We start from the raw sequence: 12471 nt of genomic DNA on the forward strand, positions 1-12471 counted from the left end.
GGTGTTCTAGATGGTGTTTAATACAGTATTGTTTTTCACCAACACATAACAGGTAAAACTTTGCATCATTATGAAGATATTAAAAGGTGAGTATCAATTTGGGGGGATTATAAGGTGGACAAAAATCGCCACATAATGATAATCGGAAACCATAATATTTGTAACAAAATATCGCTGAGCATCAAACAAGCTACAAGCCCCACTTCTCAGCTCAGACGATGAGAAAAAAAGGGGAAAAATAAATGGTATCTATATATACAATAACTACGGAAATGCATCATCCAGGAATTTGGAACAATCAAAAGGGGTTAGTGATGAGCAGGCCCTCAGATCGCACGCACGTACCCGAGGAAGCCAGATAGAGATTTTTGTTTTCGAATTCAACCCGACCGCCTTGGCACCTGTAAAGAATGAGTCTCACGCGCAGTCTCCTCGCCCCGCGCACCCCCTCCTGTCTCCTCACAGAGGCACTTAACAACTGGTGATGCGCGGGATTAGACCATCAAGGAGGCGACCTACAGGAAACAATTTCAAAACGAGGAAGCCTAGCCTGTGCATCTTTGTATCAGCTGTCCTCGTCTACTGCACCAATGTATGTGAGGTCCGTTCGCCTCACCCTCACGGCCCCCTTTAGCAGAAAGGAAGCCTTGAAATTAGCATGGTCGCTGCTGCCGATGCCTGTAGAGCTGGGCGAGGGCTGGCCCGCCCCAGCCCCATCCTCCAAAATGGTCCACTGATCGATCTCCATGTCAAGGTCCGGATGCGACATCTGTGACTTTGTTTTCATGTTAGTACGCCCGGGATTCCTCTGAGGTGGATTTGAGTTGCAAGGGTTTAACACTGTCACGGGGTTGCTTGGTTGGAGACAGGCAAGGGCAGTAGATGGTACTGACGGAGGCTGGCACGAGAGTGAAGGACGAGCAGGTGGTGTTAGAATCGGCAGTGCACTTTGAATACGCCACCGGATTGTCTCAGGCAGTTCCATGCGATCCAAGTCATTCTGCATAATTACGACAAGATCTTGACACAACGAAGAAAAGAAATCGAACTGCGATACACTCCCCCTCCTAACGATGATGATATGGATTTCGAAAGAAATATGGAGCTCGAAAAATGTTGAACAAACCTGCAAGCTTTCTGCGACTTCCCGATCAAAAGCAGCATAGTCCTTGCCGGACTCGGTGGACTTTGAATCAGATTTCAGTTTCAACCAGCTTGGCTGGTAACTGCTCAGCAGCACATGCAGCACGAGCAACAAACAATCAAAAAGACTTTCACCACACAGAAATGTCGTAGATGTATAACTCTCCATAAGAGATCCTGCATCCCTATTTGAAGAAGTCAGTGCAGTATTTACATAGTGGGAGCTATCTTCGTGTACGACCCTGCTTCCGAGAAGACGTAAAATCACTGAAGCAAGAACGTATCTCATATTACGGCTTGAAGGCTCCCTGCAAAAAGTGACATGTGTCGGATTACATATTATTGTAGCCAAAATAAGTAAAACGTGCGTTATTTAATTCTTAGGAATAGGATGTTCCACAATATCTACATACAGCAGTATGTATTAGTAATAAATACCATGCTACAATGAAAGCCAGCAAGCAATATTCAAAGTTAACCAGACAAAAATGATATGCTCGTATCAAAGTAAACTGATGTGAACGCAACACAGTAATAAACGCCTTTAAGTTAAACCACACATTCATACTCCTAATATTTAAGATTGGCAAATCAGTTGAGGCTAAAACCATAACGACTTTATCAATTAAATTAAAAAGGACCAGAATAGGACAAAAACAATCAGAAAAAAACAAAATTACCTATCTCCACAAATAACAGGGAGTAATCTCAGCAGGAACTGCAACCGCAAAGTCATGGAGGCTCGCAGTGCTGCAGGAGAAGGTGGAACAGTGTCAGCGGATACATTAGCTTGTCTGGGTAAACCTGGACTGCTGCTTTTTGCACTCTTGCGGCTGCCACTTTTATTGGCAGGACTTCCAATTGCAGGAGAAGGGGTTGACATAGACTTGCCACCTCCACGAGTAACTGTATTTATTTGTTGCTCAATGTTGCTCATCTGCTTGATCATTTCACTTGCAAAACTATAACGTAAGTCATCGGAGCCTTGATCCACACATGGAAGGATCAACTCAATCAGAGCTCGCTCTGTCAGATGCTGCTGACTCACAACCGACCCTTCGGTTGACGAGAGGCCATGTTCTTTTCCAGAATGGTTAGCAACAGACCCTTCATCAACAACTTCTCCTTCCTCAAGGGCACCAGCTTCGGATTTCAACCTCTCACCTTTATTACTCACTGAATTAGTATCAGCATGAAACCATCCCCATGGCTTCCAGAACTGAGGCTTAACAGACAGTTCTTTGATGTCGGCAGCAATATTCATAACTTTCTGCCAAATTGTTTTCTTGCCATACAGGACTTCTGCACCTCTGAGCAACCATTTTGCTTGCGACAGCATTGAATCCTCGAGTGACTTCCCCAATAGATGCACAGCTTCAGAGAATAAGGGAGCAGCATCCGGCCTGACGAGTAACCTGGTGAGAATAATTTGGACAAAGTTGCTCTCATTCTCAGAAGCAGTATTTTTATCAGGATGGGGTGAGAGAGATCTTATTGCATCAGTCAAGGAGATCTCGTTTTCCATAATCTTCTCGTTAACAGCCTGTTCATTTAGAAGGAACCTAAGCTCAACCCACTGCCAATGGAACTTGGCAGGCTGCAGGGTATCCAAAACATGTACAAGCCTACCCATAAGCTTTTTCACATTTTCTGCACATTGTTTTTTCAACTCACCTTGACCAGAGATCCAATTCCCACCATCCAATTTTAATACAGGTTCTGGCATTTTGCAATCTATGAGTGCATCTAGAAAAAGCCTAGAACGAAGAGGGGCCAAGGCAGCTGCCTTCAAGTTGCTGTCCGTAGCACTAGATTGTAGCATTGATACAAATTCCGAATCAAGGGTATCTGCAGCTATGAGATCATAAAGGCCATGAGCATTACGGAAACATATGTCACGGAATGGCAGGTGCTTTATGGCATCGCCTATAGCTGCACCCAGTGACTGAGACAACTGATGTGACTCTTCTCGTACTCCAACACTAGCATCAAGCATAGGTTTCCATATCACAAAGGCAAACATAGAATAGGCTGGAGGAAAGACTAAGTTCAGAGACAGCATTCGCTGCATTCTCGAGAGAGCTACAACTGAGGCTTCACCCAGGAGTTCCACAATAAGTCCATCACAGACTGTCCTGCAGTTCCCTACAAGAACCCTGAACCAGATCACTGAAACTTCAATCAAGTTGTCAATCTTCGAAACTCCCATGGAGCGTGAATTTCCATTCATGTTAGTTTTCAAACTCCTTGCAAACTGCATTAGATCCAGTCCTTCTTTAATCCTAAATAGGGTAACCATTCTATCCAGGCTAGAAACTCCCTGAAGAATTGCCCCAACGACAAGTGAAGAAACAGCTGTTATTCTTGCTGCTCTCCCAAGAGCTGCTTTATTGGAGTGATTTTCATTAGGTAAATTGGCATTGAAGTCAATGGATTCAGGAGACATTTGAAACTGACTGCGAGGAGCCTTTCCAGGTGCAAAAGTTTGCATGAGAGCGGAAGAAGATTCTGTTGCAAGAGCGACCTCAAAGACTCGGCTCTGCCGTTCTCCAAGTGCTTCCTTTAATATACATAGGCAGGTGATATGAACACGTAAAATGCGCCTTGCAAAATTTAAGGATCCAGAAGAGGAAGTGACATTTGTCCTTTCTGATTGATTATTGCTGGAAGATAAATCAGGAATTCTGCCAATTACTTGTCCAACATTATTAACAATAGCAGCAATTGCAGAAGATACCAGTGAAGGATCACCTTCCTGAGCAGCCCCACCAGTTTGTCTCATGCAGTCGATCAATCCCTGCACTATTTTCTGAGCTAAGGGATATCCATCTTCCCACTTCTCCAGACTTGGGATTTTATTTGTTCCAGCACCATAAGGTTTTCTATCTTTGCTGTAGAAGTACTGAAAAGCTTCATCCACATGCTTGTTAACTATTTCCTTCATGCTCAAACCCACTCTAGAAACCCGTGCTGCACCAGTTATCTTTTGACGGAAATAATCATCAAGATCTTCCACTCCATTTGGGACACCAAGGGTAAAGCCAAAGTCCCCTTCTGAGGACTTGGCAGAGTCTATTTCCGAAATTTGCCGCTTATCACATGTGGATTTGAAAGTCTTTTCCCATTCAACAACACTGGTTAAATTACTAAACTTCTTTAGGATTTGGCGGGTATAAGATAAGGCAGGTGAAGCGGAAACCACCCTGCCTTTAGATGCCAAAAACGTGGCAGCACGATTCATTGTGGCAGACAAAGTCTCAGGAATAAGGTCAGCTGCGACAATTATATTTTCGTAACTGCAACAGAGAAAATTAGGCGCGTGAGACAATATTAAAAATCAACACAATTCAGTAATTTTATGAGTCTGAAATGTATATATATGCAGTGCTTTTCTCAGGGGAGTACAAGAACAAGTTTTTCAGAATCAACTAATCAGGTGTATCAATATACACCACAGTTTAAGTGCAAAATAATGAAAGAATGATAGACAAGATTCTAGTGAGGGACAGGTATGCCCCAAAACAATATCAACAAATGAGATGATAAAAAACTAAGACTGAAATTAAGAGCATACCTGCGAATAGATGACAGAAGAAATGCTTCCCCAATGTTATAGACATCGTTATCCGCATTTCTAGGAAGCATCATAATACTTCTACTGGGGATGGCAGAACTAGGATTATTAGGTATTTTCGGTAACAACCAAAGAAGAAACCTCATTGCTGAAGTGTATTCATGACAAACATCCATTAAATATAAAATTTTTGACAGTTCATCTTCGCCAAGTCTCCAGTATATGGAGCTTCGACCATCATTAGCAGGAAATGTCCTACCATATTGACCAACCTTAGGCACAGTCCTTTCAGCCTCTTCGATTAGGTTCTTAACAGCAGATATCAACCATACAGAGAGTTTCCTCTTTTCTACAAATCGCATCTGCTTCAGCAGCTTTCCAACTGAAACAATATCTCCCAAGGGCGGTTTTCTGACCACATCTACTGGTTTTGTGATGTCATCAGAAACACTTCTATGATGCGGGCATCCTATCCTATTTTCACATACATGGCTCGTAGATGCTCCCTGACTACCTTCAATTCGAGCAGCATCTAATTGTGCAAGACTTTGAGTTTTTCGGACAGATTTCTGCCTGCTCCTTGAGGTCTGCTTGGCAAGCTTAGGAGGTGGTTCTGCTTTATATGACTCCATATACTGGAGCCCCTTTTTTATCCACCATACTGCTTCATCCTCTGCTGGATTTGACTGCAGGATTGAGCTCATTTCTTCACTTAATTTTTGTCTCTTCGCTCTTCTGCATTCTTCACAGCCAGATGTTTCTTCGATGCCATCAGTTCTATTATAGACCCCAGCAGGCCTCTTAGAGCTCACTTGAGATTCATCAACGGCAGTATCAGCTGATGAAGAAGGATTGGGAAATTGCAACAGTGCCGAAATTGAAGCTTTTAATTCCCCAAGCTTAACATCCATGTCAATATCTGTTGATAATTTGGATGCTGCTTGAAAATACCACTGATCAACAGAAGATGGAGAGCCACCTCCATTTTCAGACATGTGGAGATACTTTTTCTTCTTAGCCACATTTCTTGCAACGGAAGTAAATTTACTGACTCCTAACAACCCATCAAGCAGCAACCTGCGTTCATTTGAGTAAACATTCATTGCTTCCAAAAGAATTGGAGGTTCGGCAAACTTGGCTTCCTCCAGAGCATCAAGTATGTAGGGAGAAGGCAACTGCTTCAAGAGTTTGTAATGTCTCTTACGCTTTTCCAGGGTAACCATAGGTCCAATGCCATCCATGATTCCACTTACAATCAGCTGTCTGCCATATGCCAAAGGATTGAAAATGCCAGATCGCATCAACTCTCTTACTAGAAGTTGCACTCTTGTAAAACCTTCCCTGTTATGCACCTCATGTTGATCGATCCAACATACAATAACATCATGCAAAAGGCTTGGACTTTCAAAGATATCTACAAGATCTTTGTTTCTCGGATTTGAACTGTGTAAGGCTGCCATCTTCAGTTTTAGAAGTCGTATTGCTATAAATATATGAGAGAAATCTCTTCTGCCAGTAAACTTCAGACCAAGAGGAGGCGCAGCACGAACATCCCTAAACTCACAAGTTGCCCACTCACAAATGAGGAAAATGGAGTAAAGTAATGACGGTGTAGCCTTACTAATATGCTTAAGTGATGTAAGTAAACAGGGACACACTTCAGCACTCCAATGTTCAGTATAAATCTCATCCCAAGTATTTTCTAAGAGCAATTTGCAAGAAACTCCAACATCCCCATGCATGAGAGTTTGGTCCAACACCTTCAAGAATTTTGCTACATTGTAACCAGGATGATTGGGTTTGGCTGCTCTTGCAAGAGTCTCTGAACGTTTTTGAATTGATGAAACAACACTTTGGAATGAAAAGGAGTCAGCTTGAACATCATGGTTTTTATCCCTGAGTACACTGGATACATCGATTTGACCACCCTTCACCTTCTTAGCATCCTCAGCCATTTTGGATAAGAAACTTCCATCATTTACTGCATTACTTATCACACACGCTGGCAAGGGAAAACAATCCAAAGCCACAAAAGTATCAGGCACAGCTAGTACCAAATACCGAAGCATCTCAACAACAGCAGCAGTAGTATATGCACGCCGAGAATTATCGACAAGATCAGAACCACCAGGAGAAGGCTCTTGGATGAATCGAACAGCAATCCTCACAAGTGTACGCACATAAGTTTGAGATGAAACAACAGTTTCAATGACACCATATATAATGGGCAATAGCAACTGGAGAACATTGAGCAATTCTTTTTCCTGCAGTGACATGATTTTGGGGTTGTACCATAAAAGGATGACACATTCATCAGCAAAAATTGTAGATGGACCTCAAGAAGATGAAGAGGTAAACAAAAGAAGATTAGTACCTGTAGCTGATTCAGAACCCAATCAATAATGAGAGAAGGAATGACCAGCCCTTCAGCATGGTGCCAATGAACAATCCTCACCACATACCACCACTTATTATACAGGGAAGGTTCCTCACCATCAATAAGAGATGAATACGAATCACTCTTTTGTTGCACTGTGCCAGTAAAGATCATTTGTGAAGACCGACCCCGTGCATACAATGCTGAATGAGTATTGTTTCTTGTAAGAAATTCATCCAATAGACATTGCAAGTACTCTATAATATCTTTTGTCCATTGTTCTGAACGTGAAACTTGAGCTTTATCATGGTACCCAGAAGATGAATTAGAAGAGGTTGTGCGAACCTGAAATAGAATATAAGATCACTAATCCCAAAGTTGAGGACAGAAAAAATCAGTTTATATTGTAAAAAGACTTCGGCCACTTATTCTCTAAGCTGGATATCCATACCTGATTAAGATACGTTACTTTGACGAACCATGTTGCTCTCAATAATGGAACATTATTTGCAATAAGAACTTCGAATGGAGATTTCCTCCGGTTACCATGAGGGACAAGGTCAGCCAACGACCGCAATCTTTTATGTGGTTGTGATAAACCCTGGAGAAAAAGCTCAAAGCACTTCAGCAATTTAGTTGCTTTAGCCATTATGAAAAGATTATCACTACACTAATGAACATTAAATGCCATATCACAAAATTTTCCACCTTCATTGCGACATTTCCTTCAAATTGCACCATAGTCTTACTATTTACACTAACACAACTGCATGGACAACTTTATAGAAGCTAGAAGGGACTAAGTGTCAAAAAAGTCTTCACTTGTCAAACTAATAATGCAGAACATCTCGGCTGCCTACTTCGAAAATTTAGGAATATTTCATTATCATAGATGGATCTCCTAGCTGAAAGACAAGCCTGGAATGGAAATGCAGCGACATTCAGCATAATTTTGTTTTCATTATGGTTGTACAGTACTAATCCAACATATAGTAATGTATAATGTAGTTCAATCCCGATCAATAATCTTATGAAAAATCAACAAATGAAAGAAAAAGGATGTTACATAGTTGAAGAATATAGAGCATACACAACCTAATATCCGAAATCAATCCTGTCTCAATTCACAAGAAGAACTTTTGAAGGCAATCCATTATACGAAGGATAAGTATTAGAAGTCAAGTATCAACTTCATGAAATTTGCATTAAAGTAAAAGGACATGCCTCAATCCACTTCCTCTTGAAGTCTTCTCCACATGGTCTTTGCTCAGGGAAGATACCAGACTTGGTCAGTAGTGTACCAGAAAGTGGCACGCCATAAACTTGACCCGCCTGCATAAAAACGATATTTATTATTGTCAAAGCTTGTCATCAGTACCCACAAGGCATAACCATAACTAAGATTTGTCTTTAGTAAAAACAAGGATCATAAAATTGATCCATTTTCAAGTAAAAAGATATTGTATTTTTTCTCCGCTATCCAGGATGAGAAAAGAAGAACAAAGCACCTTTCGCTTTTGGGCGCGAGACTCATTAATTGCTCTATGACATTTTCGGATTGCCTGCAAATGGATTTCAATTTTTAAGTTAAAAACTTCATTTATACCACGAAGCAAACATGAGCAATTCTCTAAATTCATCAAAAACAAGAGAAGGTTCCTGGTTAAATTTTACTGCGCACCTCTTTGGACTTGGCAATAGTTGGAGTGTTGAAATACTGAACCTGAGATAAAAGGATCTCTCTGGATTCCTGAGTTCAATTTGATCATATGATGATTTGTAAGTAACAAATGCAAAAGAATTGTGATAAGAGAGTCATATGCCAAGTATATATAGGAAGACACATAGAAGGTCTAAAGACAACCTCAAGTCCTTCAACAGTTTCTCTGTAACCAGATTGCACATACTCCCTGGTAAGTGTCTCCTCGGGGCAAATAGGAGTCTGTGGGTGAAAGTCAGGTGGCCCAACTCTGTAACCATAAAGTACAGCCAACTCAAGGAAAGGGTGATAAAAAAAGTTGTAAAATGGAAAATCAGGATCAATCTGGGATATCAAGATATTCATATGGCCTGAGATTCTGACACTATAGTCAGTAAGTAATGGGACGAGAGGGGAAGAATCAAAAGAGCCTCTTGTTCCGAGGACCTCCAAGGTCCATCAAGTGAAGAATGTAGTAGGCCAGGTACTAAAAAATAAAGAGGAGATACTGAAATTACCTGGAGTTCAACGGTTCCTTGTCACACCTCAATTTGTATTGGTTTGGCTGTGCAGTGCGTCTGGGTGTGAAAACAAGGTAAATAGACCAGTTAAGGGAAATAGCTTCAAAAGTTTGATAAACCAAGATAAACATACTGCATGTTGGTGGAAGATATTGGACACTCAAGTTAGATTTTAATTGCATAGCTTATGTACATTGACTAAAAATGAACAATATAAACAATAAAAAATTTGCCTAAGGGTGAAATAGCTAGGAGCATCTGCAAAAAAATTTAAAGAAACAATATCTATAGGGTGATAAGAGTAACAGAATCATCCAATTGCCAGAATACATATTCCAAACATATTTAAGAAAATACAAGATACAACAAGAGAGGGGGCAGCATTGCATATTACATGTATGATACCATAAAGCCCATCTCAAATCAGTAACATCTGCATTGAACCCATAACTGAGAAAAAGGACCGCTTAAACCCTTCCACGTGAACTATTTTATGCTGAATGATAATTTATAAAATTTTATGCTTTAACTACTAATATTTCATGAACGCAATAATCTAACATCAATTCACGTCCAGTAAATCTTAATTGTGGTTACATTAATACCATTGTGTTCTATTTCAGAACGTTCCATTTCAATCCAGTTTTCCATGCTAAAGTTTCATCCAAATATTTTATCAAGAATGATGTCAAAGCAGATCAAGGATTTATCTTTTACAAATTGATGATCATGGAGCAAAAGTGTACCTCCTTCATTACAGGAACCTTTTAAAGGGAAACTAAAACTTACTAAGTCTGATGTGAAAACTAGAATACCATTAACATATTACAAAGTAACTTATTTCTTAAAGGGTAAAGATTATCAATGAGAACATTAGAATTCTTTTTATTAAGGTGACAGAAAATTGACCTGCTCTAGCCCTGTATTCATAAAATAGAATCTGGCACATTACGTGCAAGTGGATAGCTACCTTGCATTTAGTGAGAAGTTAGTAGGCAGAGTTGATGGGTCAGCACGGGATGCATCCCTTGACTGTAATCCAGAAATTGCACCGTTATTGACTGCACTAGTGCAGCTGCCAGCATGATACCTTTGCATCTCTTCTAACAATCATCTGCATGCTGCCGCCAGCATTGAGCAGCAAAAGGAATTGTATGCTTGACAATCTACCAGAACAATCTATTCAGAAAATTGCCATAATCCATGAAAAGTAGCAAGTTTAATCGTACAGGACATAATAGATCAAATAAATAAGAGAAGTTCCATCTGAAAATAACAACTAAAGGTATAAATAGTTATAAAAAATTACATTTTTGTGTAGAAAACCGATTTAGTAGTTTTACAAAGCACGAATGTTATACCCAAGAGAGCTTGACAGGCCCTATCCATAAGGTATAGCAGAACAGTGAATATGGCTCGTGCCACCATTAACTTTTGACACAAAAGTAGTATACCATTCAGATAAACTGTAAGAAAAGATATAAGGCAGAACAAAGATGTCAATTCAATTCTTTCTTTTAACTTCAATTTTGCTTATGTAATAAATCTCCAACTAGCGTTAACAAGATAACATAAAATATCCATTAATCCAAGTTTAGTGCAATACATCCCTCATTTTAGATTTAACCCCCACCTCGCCCAGAATAAAATGCCAACAATCAACCCTTCACCTTAATTATTCAAATTCCTAACCATCACTATCAAATAACAATCCAAGAACTTGCCATTAACAGCTTCAGCACATCAAACTCAATTACACCAAAAGCTCATACACCATATATTTTTACGGAATCAACACTTATCTAAACTAGCAAATAACTCAAAATGAGCTAATCAATAGGCAATGATGCAACAAACCCAGAAGCACATAATTAAAAAAGTTACATTTTTTAACGTTCCCAAAACGAGATCAAAATCAAAGCATACCTGATAAACAAAGTCAGAAATCCTAAAACTAATCGAATCCCAAAATCCCGCGAGTAACGATTGCCAAGTATTGGGAGTTCAGGATTAAACTAGGGTTCAAAGGAGAAAATGGCAAAAGCTAGGGTTTTTCACATATAACTTAAATCAAGAAGTGAGGAGAGAGAAATTGCGGAAACAGAGGGAACGATGAGAGATTTCAAGTATCGATAACAGGAAGTTTACTACCAGATTAGGGATTTGAAATCGTGTTGGTGGAATCAAATTCAGGGGAATTCTAGATTACGTAGTTGTTTTATTGTACCTGTATGTATTGGTGTATCTATAGGTTGCAAGATACAGACAGAGAAATTCTAGAGAGAGAAAGGAACTGAGTTTTTAGACGAGCAACGGAAGTTAATTTTGCACCCATAAGCATTATCCTATATTCGCCTTTTCAACCCCTAATAACTAATAATTTATATTTCATGCCACAAAACTAATAACGAATCGCCTAAGCTTAATTTTTTTTATTCGTTCTTAGAATACAAATAATTATAACTAATCCGTGAAAACATTTTTACTAAAATCCACATTGATATATTTTACCCTATTTATTTTAAATTTTATAATGCATCCTAGTATTGGATAAAATTTAACTGACAATATTGGATAAGATTAAAGTGAGGTTCTTATGCTTGACATGTTTTGCATTATAATATAATAATACCAATATCAATTTTTTACAATGAATAATTTACAAACATAGAAAAAATTACAAAATAAGTCATGAACTACTCATTTTTATCACTATTTTTAAGAAGTGGAAATTTAATTCTAATATAAACTTTCTTTTTTTTCATTTGGAACGTGGATTTATTGGTTATTAGGTTTTTTTGTTTTTTTTTTCATTTGGAACGTGAATTTATTGGTTATTAGGTTTTTTGTTTTTGCCAATTCGTTTTGGAGAAGATCAACCTATAATGATAATGAGTTGTTTCGATGGGCGGGTCGAAAGTTAAAATTAATTAACAAATGAGATTTTGACATGCATGTAAATTATATAGGATGTGATTTTTGTGCAAATAACTTATGAAATTTAATATTCTTGCAAATATAAACATGTTATAGTAATGTAATGTGTGCGTAATTGTCTTTTATTCTAAAAATTGAAAAGGTTAGACACTGTTTGAGATTTATTTTGGCATGTTTCCCTCTAAATTGTGGTATGCATTTAAAATCATGATAGTCGGTT

At 39.0% G+C, this 12471-nt stretch overlaps 1 protein-coding gene across 4 annotated transcripts; it reads right to left on the reverse strand.

Annotated features, from left to right (window-relative positions):
* Positions 1 to 87: 87 nt before the first annotated feature.
* On the reverse strand, positions 88 to 11609 carry LOC125221756 (mediator of RNA polymerase II transcription subunit 12-like). 4 transcript variants are annotated; one of them, XR_007176425.1, is made up of 14 exons: positions 11241 to 11609; positions 10285 to 10480; positions 9312 to 9371; positions 8959 to 9064; positions 8776 to 8844; positions 8603 to 8656; positions 8319 to 8426; positions 7546 to 7695; positions 7092 to 7439; positions 4718 to 6981; positions 1824 to 4439; positions 1358 to 1451; positions 1127 to 1226; positions 862 to 1000 (listed from the first exon to the last, which is right to left on the reverse strand). XR_007176425.1 is itself a non-coding variant. In XM_048123985.1 (13 exons), the coding sequence occupies exons 2-13, from the start codon at positions 10410 to 10412 to the stop codon at positions 566 to 568; spliced, it is 6663 nt and encodes a 2220-aa protein (XP_047979942.1). In that variant the 5' UTR covers positions 10413 to 10480; positions 11241 to 11604; the 3' UTR covers positions 88 to 565. The 4 variants fall into 4 exon arrangements, 3 of the variants coding, with proteins under 3 accessions (XP_047979942.1, XP_047979943.1, XP_047979944.1); XM_048123985.1 differs by having other exon boundaries at positions 88 to 1000; positions 1127 to 1451; positions 11241 to 11604; XM_048123986.1 differs by having other exon boundaries at positions 88 to 1000; positions 1127 to 1451; positions 10285 to 10493; positions 11241 to 11604.
* Positions 11610 to 12471: the final 862 nt, after the last annotated feature.

This window comes from Salvia hispanica, chromosome 4 (assembly GCF_023119035.1).
Source record: "Salvia hispanica cultivar TCC Black 2014 chromosome 4, UniMelb_Shisp_WGS_1.0, whole genome shotgun sequence".
NCBI classification, from domain to species: Eukaryota; Viridiplantae; Streptophyta; class Magnoliopsida; order Lamiales; family Lamiaceae; genus Salvia; species Salvia hispanica.

Bases quoted from the DNA above. Each gene is read 5' to 3' on its own strand.
- LOC125221756 (XM_048123985.1), bottom strand. From the start codon at position 10,412: ATGCAAAGGTATCATGCTGGCAGCTGCACTAGTGCAGTCAATAACGGT. The intron at 9,065-9,311 runs GTAATTTCAGTA...TTATGGTTACAG, and splicing joins AAGGAACCGTTGAACTCCAG to AGTTGGGCCACCTGACTTTC. The intron at 8,427-8,602 runs GTGCTTTGTTCT...GTTTTTATGCAG, and splicing joins CTCGCGCCCAAAAGCGAAAG to GCGGGTCAAGTTTATGGCGT.